The 18,396-nt window shown below is 45.9% G+C and overlaps 1 protein-coding gene across 1 annotated transcript in view; it reads left to right on the forward strand.

The window, feature by feature from the left end:
- The first annotated feature begins 7,594 nt into the window (after positions 1 to 7,594).
- Positions 7,595 to 18,396, forward strand: part of CCDC88C (coiled-coil domain containing 88C) — a 99,632-nt gene continuing 88,830 nt past the window's right edge. The window contains exons 1-2 of the mRNA XM_083730410.1: positions 7,595 to 9,155; positions 11,799 to 11,899. Of these exons, the coding sequence (XP_083586536.1) occupies positions 9,096 to 9,155; positions 11,799 to 11,899 (161 nt within the window). The 5' untranslated portion in view covers positions 7,595 to 9,095. The remainder of the gene's footprint in view (positions 9,156 to 11,798; positions 11,900 to 18,396) is intronic.

Genomic DNA, 18,396 nt, shown 5'->3' on the forward strand with positions numbered 1-18,396 from the left:
TCTGAGTGGAGGTTTTTGATGTTTTTTTAGTGCTCTCTTTGCTCAGTATGTTGGACATTTGTTATAACATGGAGTTCTCTTAATATATTGGACACACTTAATTTTTTGTTCTTTATCACACTCTACCTCAGTCAATAAAGGAAAAAGTAGGCTGTCTTTAGCATTAAAACTTTTTAGTAGGCATTATACTCACTGCAAGGAGAGCATCACATTGCTACTTCTCTTTCCTACATAGGCACTATTAAATCTGGATTTGATCCTGTGCCATATTCACCTGATCCTCATGTTCTTCAGTTAGAATTTTCAGCACCTTGCCTAAGTGTTTCCCAAGATTTCTTGGGAGATGTTCCAACATTTACAGTGATTCAAAATTATTTTGCTTGTTGTAATGCATACCTGTGATTTTACCATGGACCAGATAGCTAATCACTTTCAACCTAGCCTAGCTCTGCAGTGTCCAAGTCTAGTACTCTGCCTGTTGAGTTAAACTTTGCTCTCCGCACAGCACCTTCCCCAGTTGGCACCGATGGAAGTTCTGAGACTATATTTTGGATTATGATTTGATGTTAGAAGCATAAGGTGAAACTGAGCTGTGTGGCTCAGCCATGCGGCATGCCTGCCAAGAATACAGAGGAGTGGTTTTCCTTGGATTTTAAGGAAAGAAGGTTGGTGTCTGTAGGGAATGCTGTTTGAGAGCAGGAAAGTTGAATAGATTGCATTGATTAGCTCGGAGCTCACAACAAATGGGATATGGATCCATCTTCATAGGTGTGAGTTTGTAGTATGTCTGCTATGAATTACTGAAATCACATGCTCCAACAGTTCCTGAGGATCATAGTATATTTTCTGAAGAACATCAAGCTACAAATGGATTAAACAAATAACATCCAGTATTGTGTGTGTCTCCATCATGTGATAATAGGGGAAGGGGATTAGCTAGTGTGTGTGGTGCTCCCAGGAGGCAAAGTGCAGAGTTTTCAGACCACCCACATACAAGTAATGGAGATAGGAAGCTTACAGATACAAATTTCTTTTTCCATACGTTGAAAGATGGGGAATTAAGAACTGGGTTACAAATATCAACGAATTTCCTTCAGCTGATTACCTACTGAAGATGTCTAATGCAAAGGTAGGCAGATTAAAAGCCCTTCATGAAACACCATGTTTCACCCCTATGAAAACTTCTGAAAATTGTAACCGTCATAAAAGGTAAAGGTAAAGGTACCCCTGCCCGTACGGGCCAGTCTTGACAGACTCTGGGGTTGTACGCCCATCTCACTTAAGAGGCCAGGGGCCAGCGCTGTCCGGAGACACTTCCGGGTCACGTGGCCAGCGTGACATCGCTGCTCTGGCGAGCCAGAGCTGCACACGGAAACGCCGTTTACCTTCCCGCTGGTAAGCGGTCCCTATTTATCTACTTGCACCCGGAGGTGCTTTCGAACTGCTAGGTTGGCAGGCGCTGGGACCGAGCAGCGGGAGCGCACCCCGCCGCGGGGATTCGAACCGCCGACCTTTCAATCGGCAAGTCCTAGGCGCTGAGGCTTTAACCCACAGCGCCACCTGCGTCCCTGTAACCGTCATATTTACCTTTTAATGTTTGGTTACATGTACTACATAAAAAGCCCAGCTGATGTACCGGTATTTATTCATAGCTGTCCTATTACCTTACTGATTTTTTTCTTGACAGAAGGCCAGGAGTAATATGTTTTTTAAATGGGATCTTCTGCTACAATGATTTTGGTCTACTGGTGTACTGTTCAACCAACTCTTTTCTCTGAGTGATTATGCGCACACACAACCTGACGTGACAACTCTTCCTCTGCAGTAAGGAGAACCCTCCTACGGTGTCGAAACTATTTTAGGGATAGTTTGGTCCCATGTGGTAAAGGGAACTGGTTCCACACATGAGTATGCATGCCATACTTTATTTTTGGGGGTGGGGGAAAATCTGCCCCGCTTTTTGGCTTCCCAAAAGTGCTCCTTCCAGATTACAAAAACGAGAGACGAATGCCAGCATGTTGTAAAACTGTGGCCTGATAGATCAAGCAGACATGTGATAAAAGCTTCCTAATTAGGCGAGGCAATGCAGCTTGCAGAGTTATAACCATCATAGGAAGTTAGGATGTGGACACCTGTATGGACCCACCTTCTACTGCTTACAGAATCTAAACATTCTAGTAAGCTAGAGAATTGTCACCATTGTCCTCGTCACGTTTTGGTTGCTCAGTTGGAAACATTTTGCTGACTTGTGCTTGCCCACATACATAAACTCTAAAAACCTTCGAGCTTCATTTAAATGTCAGTAAAATTACAACCCGGCCTTTGCCACTAAGGATGGGATTTATTTCAAAGAGCTCCTCTAGCTTTAAATACATTTCATAAACAGCTGCTACCAATAGCTTCTCCTTGGTTGTGATTTCCTTGTTCTAATGCTTCTGATGATTGAAAAATTGGTGTTGGGAGGGGAGGGGGCACCTTTTTTCTGTCCCACTGCTTTGCCAAGCCCATCCACTACTACTTTCCAAGAACAGAGATTCTTTTTAGAGGACACATGAATGGTGAGGCTTTGTTAATGCTTGGGACTGTTGCTAGGAGACATTTGGAGAGTGGCGAATAACTCTGTTTACAGTTGGTGCAAAATGCCTTCACTTTGGAAATCCCCAGTTTGTGTCAGCTGCTGTGAGATGGCAACAAGGTGCTTGAGAAAATAACAGCATTAAAACATATTTTTCCTTTTCAATTTTTTTTTAAATTTCAAACAGCTCTTCTGAGTCCTGCATGACCTTTTTTTCTATTTAAAAAAATATAATGGGAATCGTATCAGGTTCATTTAACTCCAAAAATGTAAGGGTGTACTCAGTTGTGTTCTTGATTTACAGCTTTCAGCTATCTAGGGAGACCTATAAATCTTATAGTCTAATCCTCTTCTCTATATTGAGAGAGAGGGAGAGACCATTGAGTTCACACCAGACAAGTTTGTATAGAATTGCATCCTAAGTCTGCAATTGTATGTAATAAACTTCCTGGGAAGTAAATCCCAGTGAATAACAGGACACGCAAACATGTAGCCTGACAATATCTCCTGGGCCCGCTGTCAGTGGCAAGATGCCCCAGGAATAGCAGAGTGTTTGGTCCCTTGGTCTGTGAGACCTCCTCCAGCCACATGCAAAGGTCCACAGTCAGTGGTTCACATGGTCTCCCTCCATTGTCCATTTCTTTGTTTTTGGTGAGTTCTGCATGGCGGTTTACTGTTTGCCTGCAGCTGAGCAGGAATAAGATCTTAGCTCTTTAATTATAATTTGCACCCCATGTTTCCACAGATCAGGGATAGGCAACCTGTGGCCTTCCAGATGTTAATACTGCTCCCACACCCCTGAATATTGGCCATGCTGGCCTGGGGTGATGGGAGTTGGGGGTCTAAAAACATCTGGAGGACTACAGCTTCCTAATTGCAATGCCCACTGTGGCCAACACCATTAAGACTACAAAATACAGTAACAACTAAGAGAAACCAAAATAAAAAAGCAGAAAGAAAAAGCATTCAGCCAAAAAAAAGCAATGCGTAGTAGTATAAGAGGGCAAGGAATCCAGCCAGAGCCCTGCCAAACATAACAAAAAAACTTGGCCCATCCAGCTTATCCCAAATGGTGTCATTGCCATGATTTCTGCACCACTTGTGATTGACTATTTGAATGTCCATTTTAAAACAAAGTTTGCCATGGTCACCAGAGTTGCTTTTTTTCTTTGGCTTTAACTAATGTGCTCAAGGAATGGTGTTTTTCAGCCACTAGGTGGTGGAAACATTCTTTGCATTGCCTGGTCATTGGGAATGACAGACATTGCAAACAATGCCTGTTTTTCTTCTTCTTTGTAATACAGAAACCACAATGTTTCAAATCTTGAGTGTCAGGACTATACAAGCTATGCAGATGTTAGAACTGTACTCACAAGGGTGTCCCATAGCTCATTTTATCTATCCAACACGTGCACTGAAAAGTAGAATCCGATCAACAACAAAGTAAGTAGAGACAGAATGCTTAAAGAAGATGCTAGTTGCATTTTGAAAAGCAAAGAGATGGGGCAATAGTTGTTTGAAGTTTATTTAACCACATACTATTCAGCATTCAGCTGCCACTTGAATGTTCTTCGTACAGTTCAGTTGAAGAGCGCACATATATTTTCTTGCTCTTCTTTCTGCCCTCTAGAGCGTTTCATAGAATCACAGAACTGGAAATTTACAAGGGGCCCCAAGAGTCAATGAGCCATCCCTGGGTGGGTTCGAACCTGGTACCAACCTTCTGGTTCAGAGCCAGACCTGCTGACCCACTGCACCACCTCAGATCTCCTGACACTTTGTTAGGAGCACACAAAAGTAAATCCATGCCAGGTCTGCTGGCATAATTTCAAAGTAGTGTTATTAACTTGCAGTGGTCATACATGTTTTTTCTGACATTTCTCCTTGCAGTTTATTTAACTGCACTTCTCCATGAAACCAGATGAGTCAGACAAAGGGCAGCAAGGAGTTTAAAAGGAAAGAACTGGCATGAGTTAACCAATAACTCCCAAGCCAAAATCAACGGCAGTGCCTGCTAACCACAGATGCAGAAGTATGAGCTGTGGTAAGCTGCAGTTTAAAGCCAGCAATTTTATCTGTATGTACAAGGCAAATCTAAGAGCATCACTATTTGCAATTCTTAATAGTTCCCTAGCTTCAACTGAGAATACCATACAATGCCAAGGACATGATGATACTTATACAGTGGTACCTCTAGATGTGAACGGGATCTGTTCCGGAGCCCTGTTCGCATCTAGAAGCAAACGTAACCCGTGTCTGCGTGGGTCACGTTTTGGCGCTTCTGCGCATGACGTCATTTTGAGCGTCTGTGCATGTGCAAGCGGTGAAACCCGGAAGTAACACGCTCCATTACTTTCAGGTTGCTGCGGAGCACAACTCGAACACGCTCATCCCGAAGCACATTCAACCTGAGGTATGACTGTATATAAAATCGATATTTTTAAATGACATTCTACTGCCTTCTAATATCAGTTACTCTTTTTATTATTAGCAGGGTTTGTGAATGCAACGACCCAAATTTATATTTGTGTGTGCGATTTAATTTTCATTCAATTGCATTTCCTCCCCATTTATTTTCATAGGAACATGAGCATAAGATGAGCTTGCTGGACCGGGCCAATGGCCCATTCAATCCAGTATCCTGTTCTCAGAGTGGCTGACCAGGTGTCTCTGAGAAGCATGGAAGCAAGGCATGAGCGCAACAGGACTTGGCCCACTTTTGATCCCAAGCAACTGGTATTTAGAGGCATAATGCCTCCAACAATGAAATACAGTATGCCTGGGAGTGTCTCCACCTGCATCGTTCAGCCAGGACACTCAGGTCCAGCTCCAAGGGCCTTCTGGCAGTTCCCTCATTGTGAGAAGTAAGGATACATGGAACCAAGCAGAGGCCCTGTGGAACACCCTCCTATCAGACGTCAAGGAAATAAACAACTATCTGACTTTTAGAAGACATCTCAGGCAGCCCTGTTAAGGGAAGTTTTTTTATTGTTTGATGTTTTATCGTGTTTTTAATATTCTGTTGGGAGCCGACCAGAGCAGCTAGGGAAACCCAGCCAGGCAGGATATATATTAATAATAATAATAATAATAATAATAATAATAATAATAACTATTATTAATTGGAACTTAACATGTATAGAAACCATTGATTTCCTTACTTCTTATATGCTATTGAATTACATGTTTTGGATTAACTAAATAAAAAGAACCCAGTGTGTTAAGTGGAGCATACTTCCATGTAAATGTATATAGGTGTACAGATTTATTTGGTTCAAAAATAATTCACCTCTTTACTGCTCCTCCCAGATTTGTTCCCAGCATAGAGGAAAAAGGAGAAAGATCACCTATTTATTATTATTTAACCTGTTCAGAGTCTTGAAAATGAGGCAGGCAATCAACTTTCAAAAAAAGAAAGAAAAGTGTGCCAAGAAGTCTGTGGTTAAGAAACACTTGTCTGCATCATCACTATCAAATGTTATGTGCATCTGTACAGTAATTCCCAATTATTAGCCCTCCTCCACTGCAAAAGTACAGAGGTGTGTCCGAAATGCCGAGAGTCTGTTGTAACAAATTGTTAAATAAAGTACAGCAGAGATTCATATCTCCAGTAGTGTGTGTAGAGAGCCAGGAATATACAAACCGGAAGCAATTTCCCACTTAGTTTATATAGTCTTTAAGAGACTGAGAAATTACCACCTCCAGGGTTAATTTATATTTATGGCTCTGTTAAGCCTTGAGTGCTGGAAAAGAATTCTACTGCTTTGAGTACTACCACCATATGTGGTGGGATTGCCCAAAGATTTGATACTTTTAGGATAAAATGTTAGTGGATGTTTAGAGTTCTAACAACTAAAGCAAATATTTCAGACCAATTATAAAGAGGTATCTGTAAAACGGGACGCAGGTGGCGCTGTGGGTTAAAGCCTCAGCGCCTAGGACTTGCCGATCGAAAGGTCGGCGGTTCGAATCCCTGCGGCGGGGTGCGCTCCCGCTGCTCGGTCCCAGCACCTGCCAACCTAGCAGTTCGAAAGCACCTCCGGGTGCAAGTAGATAAATAGGGACCGCTTACCAGCGGGAAGGTAAACGGCGTTTCCGTGTGCAGCTCTGGCTCGCCAGAGCAGCAATGTCACGCTGGCCACATGACCCGGAAGTGTCTCCGGACAGCGCTGGCCCCTGGCCTCTTAAGTGAGATGGGCGCACAACCCCAGAGTCTGTCAAGACTGGCCCGTACGGGCAGGGGTACCTTTACCTTTACCTTTATCTGTAAAACAGAGACAAAAATGGGCCTAAGCAAATCCATGGAGGCAAGCGAGAAAAAAACAGGATTGACAATAGTTTATGGGAAGGAAGGTCATGCATAATAAAATAAAATAATTAATGCATAAGTCCCAATGATTTCAGTGGAACTTGCATTTGGGTGTCTTGGTAGGCAGGTAGAAGCGAGTTGCAGAGATGATGCCCCAATTTCAGTGGTCAGACTGGAGGGGCTCACCACCATTTGGGGCAGAGGCCTAGATGTTTGGTCTCTGTTCTTTGTTTCGGCTCTCCCACTCCTTAAGAAGGTCCTCCTGGTAGCTTATCCACTTAGATCCTCTGGTTTGGCGATGCTGTTTCTGAACGCCAGATCGATCCATAATAAGACCGTGGGACTTCCTTACCTTGTTTCCCCAAACTGTACTTTCTGCAGGAGCTGTAACAAGGTTCGAATTATTGATTTATCCCATTTCTTCCCCACTAATGAGCTCAAGGAGGCACACATTGTTTTCTTTCTCCCCACATTGACCCTGTGAGGGAGGTCAGGCTGAGAGTCTGTGACTAGCCCAAGGTCACCCCATCAGCTTCCTGGCACGGAGGGGATTTGAACCCTGGCCTCTCACAGGGCCTGATCCAATGCTCTAACCACTACATCACCATGTTGTTGTTTAGTCGTTTAGTCGTGTCCGACTCTTCGTGACCCCATGGACCAGAGAACGCCAGGCACCTCTGTCCTCCACAATTAGGGACATCTGAAGGAAAAGTGGGATGCTCTGGGATCAAATTAGAAACCGAGACAGCTTCTATAAATCTGGGACTGTCCCTGGAAAACTGGGGCACATGGAGGGTCTTCACCACACTTGCTCCATCCCCCCTTGTCTCCCTTTCCCAAATGATTCCCAGGACTCTGGGGTTAAAATCCCTATATACCTACAGGCTGGCTCCACCAATTCCCTTTGTCCTTTGGAAGCTTTTGGCATGAGTTCATGTTTAAACACAATAGGCCAGCCTAACGCTGCCGTCATGTTTGCAGAGACCACGAGCCCAGAAGAAAAACATCCTGCCGCTCCGAAGAGGGGAATCGAGCCCCCACTCTGGGGGCTTTCGTGGGACAGGATTGTTTCTGCGCTGAAAACCAGAGCCTGTAATTCCTCTCCAGTTTAATCAGCCTGCCCGCCTCCTCCTCCTCCTCCTCCCAGCGGATTGTTGGGGACGCCTCCAAAGTGCAGGAGACCAACCCAGGCGCCTGGGACTGAAACCAGAGGCGCGTGAGGCCACACTTTGCGTTTCCTTTCCGAGAAACCCCAAGGGGCAGCCGGCGTCTCATCCGCTCCGAAGAAGTAAAGACTAACTCGCTTCCAACGCGGCTCACATCCACAGAAGCGACGGCGCGCACCGCGGACCCCGCGCAGCTCAAGGGCGCCCGGATTCCCCTCGCGCGCACTTTGTTCTCGCGGCGCAGTTGTTCGCACCTTCCCAGCCCAATTAGCCCAGAGGCATCTTCCATTGGCCAGTTCCAACCCTTTACCCCAGGCTCTCATTTGTAACCAGCGACGTCCATCAAAGTGGGTGGTTTGGGTTTCTGTGTGTGCTTTTGCCCTCCCCCGCTCCCCTTTCATCTTCAGTTGTAAAAGAGTTCCCGCTACAGGTAATAACTGCGCGGCGCAGGAGGACTTTGTCTCTTGCCTGGAAAGAGGGAAAGGGCGAAGCGCGCTAGAGCGCACAGGCAGAGCGCCTGGGACGCGCGTTCTGCTTGGCTTCCAGAAGAAAGAAAACTTTCGGAAGCTTTTCTCAAGAAGAGGTCCCTTTTCCGTTTGTTCCTTTCCCCACCCCCGGCCCGTCTTGCGCATCAGCAGCCGCCACGAAAGAGGAGCCACTCGCTACGCTCGGAGGCTTCGGCAAGAGTGCGCCGCCGGTGGCTCAGCTCCCGCCGCCGTCCTTTGCGCCCTGTCCTGCCCATCAGCAGGTTGTTGGCGAGGGCTGGGCTGCCTCGAGGACGAGAAGGAGGCTGCCGCCGCCGCCGCCGCTTTTGCAAGCAGGAGCGCCGCAGGAGGGCGACTGATCGCGACCCGCGTGTGCGCGTCCCTCCCCGCCGCAGCCCAGGGGGAGGGGAGAGAGGAGATGAGCCTCGTATTGTTTCCCTCGTAAGCCAGTCCGCCCGGGCTATGGGCTCCTCGCCTTTGTTCCCCGCGTGAGCGCAACCAGCTCCAGCCAAAGGCAAACGGAGGAGCCCGCCTCCTCCTCCTCCTCTTCGGGGAGCAACATGGACGTGACCATTTCCGAACTCATGGAGCTCTTTCTGCAGAGCCCCTTGGTGACCTGGGTGAGTTTTTGCAAAGACGCCGCCGCCGTCGCTGCTGTTGTTGTTAGTAGTTGTTGCCGGGGCGGAGGGGGGGGCGGGCTGAGCGCCTCTCTGGCGGAGGAAATCGCCTTTCCTCGTGGGGCATCTGGGAGAGGCCACCCAGGAAAGGGGGTCGATTTGGGTGGGGAGGGAGAGAGGAGCGACTTGGCGGGGCCCCTTGGGAAAACACGAACGCGGAAAGTGTGCTTGTTGCCTTGCTTTTGTTGGCGCTGTTTTCCTCTCGGTTTCCGGAAGGAAATAAGTTGATGGAGTTTGAAGTGGGTGCCTTGTGCTCCCAAGTAATCCCTGCAGGATTACTTTAAAAGAGAGAGAAGAGAAAGAGTGTTAGATTTCCTTACTACCTAACTTGTCGCAAAAGTGGGCTTTCCAAATTAAAAGTTTTTATTTTTTTCCGAGCCATGGAACTGTGCGGTTGGAAATGGTCCATTCATTGTGTTCTTTAAAAAAAGAGACCTATCCGTGATCAGGCTCATTCATGTTCTGGGATAAAAGATTCCTTTCTCTTTTATGGGATGTGGCACCTTGCTCTCCAGCAAGGTGTTGGAAACCCTAAAAGGAAAGGGGGAGGGAACCCCTTTAAACTAGAAGCACTTGTGCATTTTGACTGTTGAGGCTGCTTTAGCCTTGATGCTGCCCAGATAAAGCTTCACTAGCGACATTCAAACCCCACCAAGATCACCAGGAGATTCCCTTTTGAAAGCCATAATTGGCCATAGCTTCCTCTCCCTCACACACTTCTGTTGTGCCCACATGCTGAAGGAGACATGTGCATGATTGTCACCAAGGGCCGTGGTCTTCCTGTGGTTTGTGTGCTGCTTCCTGTGCAGAAATCCTGCTTAGCACTGGAGGTTGAACCATGAAGGCAGATGGGGCACTGCCCTGCGGACCTCAGTCTACCCATAACCAGCCCCACCCGCTGGCCTTCTTACTACCAGTCTAAGGAGTGGCACTGCTTGCCAGCTTCCTCCTCCTTGATCTCAGCGCTGCCCTTGCAGAACTCTGCAAGGAGGAGGGTTGGGGGCAAAATTAGGAATGAGTTGGCCTTGCCTGTCATTGGTTCTGGCTCCAGCTCCTGTTAGTCTCCCTAAGCTTCCACCCCACAAGTTCCAGTGGGCACCAGCTACCACTGCTACTGTCTTTGGGAATTCATGGCATTGTCTCCTTTCCAACATATAATCCTTCCTTTCTTGGAGCAGGAGTTTACAAAGGAAGGGGACATAGGATTTCACTTATACACGCTAAGGATTTCACTTACACATATATTCTGGTGTGTGTGTGTGTCCCCTGACCTTTCATCCAGGGGAAGAGAAGTTTTTTGAGGTTGGCCTTTGGAGCCAGTGCAGCTTTAAGGCAGAAATAGTCAGCAAAACCTTGCTTGGAACAGAAGGGGAGCTAGTTGAAGGAGAAATAATCGAAAAGGAAAGATAGCATGTGCTCTTTCGCCCCACTTGAAGCCTGATATGATCCATGTGTTTAACTCTCCAGTTGAAATCAACTGCACCAAAAAGCGCCTCACCTGAAACTGGATTGTGGCTGTGAGGTGTGGAAGGACGATCAATGATCAAATGCACATCCCTTTGCCCTAAGCGTGAGGATTTCCCCAGTCTGGATTGGCCTATGCTGAATTTACACATGCAGTGGTAGAACTGACTGCACTACTTCAGGCAGTATGGTAGGGACCCTGCATATACTCCCTGTACAGGACCAAGCCACCTGTTAGCCAAGGTGTCTCAGGTGGCAGGTTTGGAGAAGCAGTGGATCAATTCCTCACCTGGCTCGCCTGCCTGCCTGCAGAGCTGCCCACCTCCATTTTGCTGAGCGGCTACTGACCTTGCTCCTGTGGCCTGGACAACAGCAATGTAGTGGCCATGCTCCGAAGGGTTCTCCTGGTCACCACTTCATCTGATCGTGGGTCCTTTCTTAAGAGTGAGCCACTGTGGATGAGGCAGCTCTGACAATAGTAGGCAGTAGCATTTGGTGCTGCAAACAGGACATTGGTGGAGATAATCTCCAGGGCTGGCTCACTCTGAGTAAGGTCTCGTTCCTCTGAATGATAGATGAGCAAAATGCCCCCAAGGAGGCTTAGGCTTCAACCTTTCTCCCCATGTTGTTACCTACTTGCGTGGAGTTGTTACACAGAGGAGGGTTCAAAAAAGCTCTCTCCTACCTGCTGTCAGACGGGGTGCGCGGTCTGTTCTACCACATCACCAGTCTACCATCTGATTTCTAGACAGGCCACAACACCTCATGCCATCTGGTGTGCCAAAATAAATTAATAGCAGCAAGCAACGTGTACCAGGCCTTTAGAAGAGGGCAAACTTTTCAGGTCATGTTGTTCTCTTTTTTTAACATATATGTGTCAAGAAGATTAATTGTGAAATGGAAATTGGTTTAAGTAAGATCTTGGAAGGAATCGAGACAATGTCAACTGCCGCTGAGATGGATTTGTAGCAGAAATAATGGTGGGTGTTTCCTTAAAGTTAGTGGATGCTTTTCTCAGGCATCTTTGCTAACATGACTGAAGGTGACAGGGTCGAAGTTGCAAAGTGTTGTCCCCCCCCCTTTTTTTTAGATCATTTCCTAATAAAGCTTTTTTCCTGGCAGGTGAAAACGTTTGGACCATTAGGGAACGATAATGAAGACAAGCTCGCCATGTATATGGACCTTGCGGATGGAGTCTTCCTGAACAAAATCATGTTGCAAGTGTGAGTTACAACTAAAGGGATGAGTGGGGAAACTATGCTTTTAGAACTGGTAGAATGAAAGCATTTGTAATGAAAGTCAATGCCATCGATTCAGCACCCTAGTTTCGTGGGTGGCTGTTGCTGCCTCTTTCCTTCTGGGAAAATTAATCATGGTTCACCTCTGGCTTTTGATTGACTTGCTCTTCTGTGCTGTCGCTGAGGGCTTTTCAAAGCCTATGGTTCCATCACTCAATAGCAAAGTGCACACACTCTTGGGAAGCACATGGTTCCAAGTTCGAATCCTGGCATCTCCAGTTAGAGTAGGGGTGGAGAGCTTGCGGTTGCCCAGATGGCTTTGAATTGCAGTTCCCACCATCGCTGACTATTGGTCATACTGGCTGGGGCTGATGGGAGTTGGTGTGCAGCAGTATCTGGAGGGCTGCATGTTCCCCACTGTTGAGTTAAAAGCTCTTGGGATCAGGTATCGGAAAGATACCTGAGACCTTAGAGAACAGCTGCCAGTTGATGCACTAGATGCTAGATGCGAAACTACAAGACAGCTTCATAATGCCAAAGAGATGCTTAGATGCTGGGAATGGGGAGAGGTTGGCTTTTAAAAAAGGGAGGTCACGCCTTTTTATTCAATTTATCCAATAATTCAGTTTAGACAGAGAGAAGCTTTTCTTTTTTAAACATGAAGCTTTAATGTTCTGAATGTGCTGCCCTGCCAGAAGCAGGGTGTGATGTATCAGCCCAAATCAGACAATTTTAGTAGCCTATTGTTCATAAAGCTTTTGCAATCATAAAGTCCTTTAGACGTTAACCTAAAATGGCAAGGGAGAGAGGGAGGAAACAGTGATGCCTGGGGAAATATTAATTTGTGCATAAGTGTCTTTTCTTTCTTTCTGTCTCTGAGCTCAGTTAAGCCTAATTTTGACCACATCCCTTCCTGTTACGGATTCTGTAACATGATGAAACAACCTGTTTCATGTGAGCTTTGTGCTTGGCTTGAAACACAGCCGCGTTTCAGAAGAGTTTAATCTCAGCAGAATATGTGGACTTGTGATCTTCTTGCCTTAAAGAAAGGTGTAATGTTGTCTTCACTCTCTTAATTCAGTTATCACCAAGCGCCATGTCTCTGTAAACGTTCACAGGTTCGCAGGTCTCCAGAAATACAAAGTTAGTTAGATATGAAACATGTTTTTAGAGCGGTGACTGTCAGAGCACCTCAGCAGAGCTGGTTTTGCTTTTCCTTGTAGTGGAGTTTTCCGGGGCCAGTGTTGGCAGTGTGCCCAGTTGTGCCTCAGGATCAATGAAATTAAAACCTTACTCCTGAAGGGTTGCGTCTGTTTAACAAGAAACCAGAACTGTGGCTTTTGTGTACATCCAGCCTAAGCTTGCTGCAAAGGTGGTCACAGCTACTGCCTATGACTTTTGCCTTTCATGTTGAGACATTTAGATTCTGCACAGCAGCTACTGCTTTGCCTGTAAATCAGAGGAGGCCTTTTCTCCTCTGCCTCCCACCAACTCCTAAATTGTTTTTTATTGCTTCAGAGAAAGGAATGAATCTGAGTTTCTAGTGCAGACTCATCAGTTTTTCAGGCCTGGTGTAAAACTGTCTTTTAAAGTGTTTGGCTCAATACCTTTTAGTGCTTACTGATTTCAGATTTGACAGCATATTTTTTGACTGACTGAGATAATGTCAGTTATTTTGGCATGTGAGCACTCCCTTCACTTCCTGCTTTGAGCATCAGTGCAGTAAGGTGCCAATCCCCTTCTGTTAAATAGTCTGAATGCTTCTGGGTTTTTCTTGCCAGTTTTATGTGAAATTACATCTGCAATTGGACACTGTGTTTCACTGGTGAAATGTATTACCTAGGTGCCATCTTGGCAGTTGGGCTTTGACTCTGTATTTCCCTGATTGCAGCTCACTTCAGGTTGCAGCCAGACTGTGTTTGCAGAAACTGGAAACAGAGAAGGCGGTATTATTATTTCTGCTATTGCTGATTTACCTAAGAGCTGGAGTGAATGGGTCTTGGTTGGAAATGGATGCAAATACTGCCTCATGCATTTTTATTTTTATTTTAATCATTGCTTCCCTATTTGTAAAAAGGCAGTGACGTGAATATTATCTTATTCATTCATTCATTCATTCATTCATTCAAGGCTGAGTGTTGGAAACTGATTTTCATTTTATCATTGTGGGTGGAATAGAACTAAAAGTGACCCTTTTTGCACCATTTGCTGAGTTCTGCATTTGCACATATACTTTTAACTGATCCAACGCCAATCTAAAAAAATGATTAAAAAAAATATTATTATCAAAGATCCAAGTTTGGAGAGTGTATGTGTGCCATTTTCTTCTTTTAAGTGCAGTAATCTTACCCTCACTTTCCTGAAAGGAAGCCTTGTTGAATTCAGTGGGGCTCACTTCTGAGTACACATGTATAAGATTGTGCTGCATTTTGTTTCATGTAGGATGCATTATAAGGACGTGGGTGGCGCTGTGGGTTAAACCACAGAGCCTAGGGCTTGCCGATCAGAAGGTTGGCAGTTCGAATCCCCGTGACAGGGTGAGCTCCCATTGCTCGGTCCCTGCTGCCCACTTAGCAGTTCAAAAGCACAAAGTGCAAGTAGATAAATAGGTACCACTCTGGTGGGAAGGTAAACAGCATTTCCGTGTGCTGCTCTGGTTCGCCAGAAGCAGCTTAGTCATGCTGGCCACATGACCTGGAAGCTGTACGCCGGCTCCCTCAGCCAGTAAAGCAAGATGAGCGCTGCAATCCCAGAGTCGTCCACTACTGGACCTAATGGTCAGGGGTCCCTTTACCTTTAGGATGCAATATGGTACTATTATATATTTAAAAGAAGCTCAGTAGGTAGGTAAGTCTACTAAATTTCATTCTTGGAGTGTGTGTGTGTGTATATCAGTACTGCAACTTGGTGGTTAGACAGCTGGGCAACCTCCCTGAAGATGCTGTGTGTCTGACTGATGGACCTCTTTCCATGTAGAACACAGAGCTTTAAAAGATTAACTAATCCATTGGGATAGAGAATGCAAGGATGGCTAGTCAAATGAGTTTCTTGTGTATGCTCCAGGGACTGATTAAACTTCAGTAGCTCTCATGACCTTAAAAGGCTTCAGATAGACTTTTTCTCTCTCTCTCCATAATGCCACAGCCAATTTAAATTACTGCTATGAAGTGTGCACACACTCTCTACCCACGCCTTGCAAGATGAGACATAATTGAATATCTTTATCTTGTACACCATTTTTAGGGAACTATCTTTAGATCTTATAGAGCGAATGCATGGGTGGGCAGAAGGGAAATGTAGATTTCTGGTTGATTTTTGGTAAATTGCAGGGCCGTCCCTGGAGGGGGACAGCTGCCCCCCTAGTCAAGTCAATAAATAAAAATACTTAATTAACTGACTAATTGCATCACAGATAACTCGGTTCTGTGCCCCCCCCCACACATAATGCCTGCTCCTCTAATAAATCCTGGCTATGCTCATGTGCAGAGCTCAGGACTACCGTATTTTTCGCTCTATAAGATGCATCAGACCACATGACGCACCTAGTTTTTGGAGGAGGAAAACAAGAAAAAAATATTCTGAATCCCAGAAGCCAGAACAGCAAGAGGGATCACTGCGCAGTGAAAGCAGCAATTCCTCTTGCTGTTCTGGCTTCTGGGATAGCTGCGCAGACTGCATTCGCTCCATAAGACTCACACCCATTTCCCCATACCTTTTAGGAGGGGAAAAGTGAGTCTTATAGAGCAAAAAATACGGTAATCATATTGTATGGGGCTCTCCTTTGCTTTCCTCTCCCCTCTGCCTCTGCTGTGCTCCACCTCTTTATGTTGGTGATGGTGGCAGACTCTGTGAGAAATAGTGGCAGCTACTCTAATAAGGCAGCTACTTATAAAATCTGAAGGTAGAGTCGAGTCCCAGGAGCTCCTATGACTGGGTAAGGGTGGCTGGAAGGAGACAGGTGTTCAGATATGGGGAAGTTATTCTTCCCGCTGAAACACCAGGATTCATATGAAAGCAATTGAATCACCAGCAAATTCATTTATTTTAATTAAAAGTTTATTGGCACAAACACATACAGTTTGAACACAATAAAAATGATGGTAAGGGTAAAGGGACCCCTGACCGTTAGGTGCAGTCGCGGACGACTCTGGGGTTGCGGCACTCATCTCGCTTTATTGGCCGAGGGAGCCGGGGTACAGCTTCCGGGTCACATGGCCAGCATGACTAAGCTGCTTCTGGTGAACCAGAGCAGTGCATGGAAACGCCGTTTACCTTCCTGCCGGAGTGGTACCTATTTATCTACTTGCACTTTGACGGGTTTTCGTACTGCTAGGTTGGCAGGAGCAGGGACCGAGCAATGGGAGCTCACCCTGTCGCAGGGATTCGAACCGCCAACCTTCTGATCGGCAACCCCTAGGCTCTGTGGTTTAGACCACAGCGCCACCCACGTCCTTCCACAGCGCCACCTGCGTGAGAGAAGAAAAACAAAACACAGATACAGAGGAGGGTTAAAAAAACAACAACCCAAGAAACTACTGAAAATAAAGTGTGGCATTCAATTGTTGCCTAGGAGAAGAAAAGGTGGGTCAATTGAGTTCTCAATAAAACTTCTCCACATACTTCTCTGTAGAGCAGGGGGTTTAGTGGGCTGTCCAACTGAGTTAGCATAGGAGAGAAACTTATCAGCAAATTCAGAATAACGAAAAGAAAGTTACTCTTCACACAATGGATTGTCACAAGGTGTGCTTCTGGGCCAGACACTTGGAAGGCTTTTAAAGGGTTCAGATAAAGTAATGGGAGGTTGGTATAGCCAGTGACTGCTGTTCATAAGCACAGAAAGTACAGTGGTACCTCGGGTTAAGTACTTAATTCGTTCCGGAAGTCCGTACTTAACCTGAAACTGTTCTTAACCTGAAGCACCACTTTAGCTGATGGGGCCTCCTGCTGCCGCCACATCGCTGGAGCACAATTTCTGTTCTCATCCTGAAACAAAGTTTTTAACCCGAAGCACTATTTCTGGGTTAGCGGAGTCTGTAACCCAAGGTACCACTGTTCTTCCTCTGGACAAAGAGAAAAGGGTGGCCGCCTGGCATCCTAGCCTTGGCATTGCTTGAGGGTGTACTGTTGTCACCACTTATCCCTGTTCTATGGGGCCTGCATGTCTATTACTGTCCTAATCAGAAACATGTTTTGCTCATGCTGGAGAACAGATATTAAGCAAAATTCCCAAATGGCTTTGCCAACTTTTGAGAAAACATTTGCATGGTCACTCCACCCAGTGAATGGAATTTGACATTTGTACGTGCTGGGGGAAGGGGAGTGCAACAACCGCTGCAAATACCTGATACAGTCTCCTCTGCTTTTAAATAGAGGGCTAGATAACTTGGGTCTTCAGCTGCTTTCGAACTGCAGTTCCCATCATCCCTGACTACTGTTCTTGCTAGCTAGGAGTGGTGGGAGTTGTTGTTCAAAAACAGCTGGAGACCCAAGTTTGGGAAACACTGGATTAGAACAATGTTGTCAGACTCTGCAACTCCCAACACACCTGACTGTTGGCTATGCTGGCAAGGGATGATGGGAGCTGGAGTCCAACAGCCTCTGGAGGGCCACAGTTGATTTAAAGTACAGTGGTACCTCGGGTTAAGAACTTAATTCATTCTGGAGGTCTGTTCTTAACCTGAAACTGTTCTTAACCTGAGATACCACTTTAGCTAATGGGGCCTCCCACTGCTGTCACACGATTTCTGTTCTCATCCTGAAGCAAAGTTCTTAACCCGAGGTACTATTTCTGGGTTAGCAGAGTCTGTAACCTGAAGCTTCTGTAACCCGAGGTACCACTGTATTCTGGACACCTTGCTGGGAGCAAACACAGTGTTGCTGTCTCTCCACCATTCCCTGCTTTGGGCCCTTTCCAGAGGTACTTGTCTGGATGGCGTTCGGAGAGAGTGTCGTAGACCTTCGGTCTGGCAAAGCAGTTCATCCATTTTCATATTATGGTCTCGCCGTGCATAGTCATTCAACTGAGACCAAGGTGAAGGACAGCCGGCAAATTGATGCCTGTAAGACAATCTACTTCTATCCCTCCTGTGTTTCACAGGCATGTCTGTTTTGCCAGTATCTGCTCTTAATATTTTATTAACTGCTTCCCAGGTGGTAAGCTGGAGAACCATACCTTAGCCATTGTTCCAGGGGCAGGGGCTTGTTATACAAGGAGAGTTCAACAAGTTATATTGCTTGTCTTATTGTCCCCTGTATCATAGCCTCCTTACTGATCTCACTGGGCCAGTAAAAAAATATTTGTGAACCCAAAACTAACAATTAGATGGTCAGTTCTCAGTGAACACTACTGAAAATTACCAGAAGACTCTTAAAACACAGGCAGCCATTCTTGCATTCCCTCCTCACCACTCCCTGTGTAAGTTTCATATGGCAGAGTGGCCATGGAAACACTTTCAAGGAGTTTCACGTAACAACTGTTGTGT

This window comes from Podarcis gaigeae, assembly GCF_964106915.1.
Source record: "Podarcis gaigeae genome assembly, chromosome: 1".
Lineage (NCBI taxonomy): Eukaryota > Metazoa > Chordata > Lepidosauria > Squamata > Lacertidae > Podarcis > Podarcis gaigeae.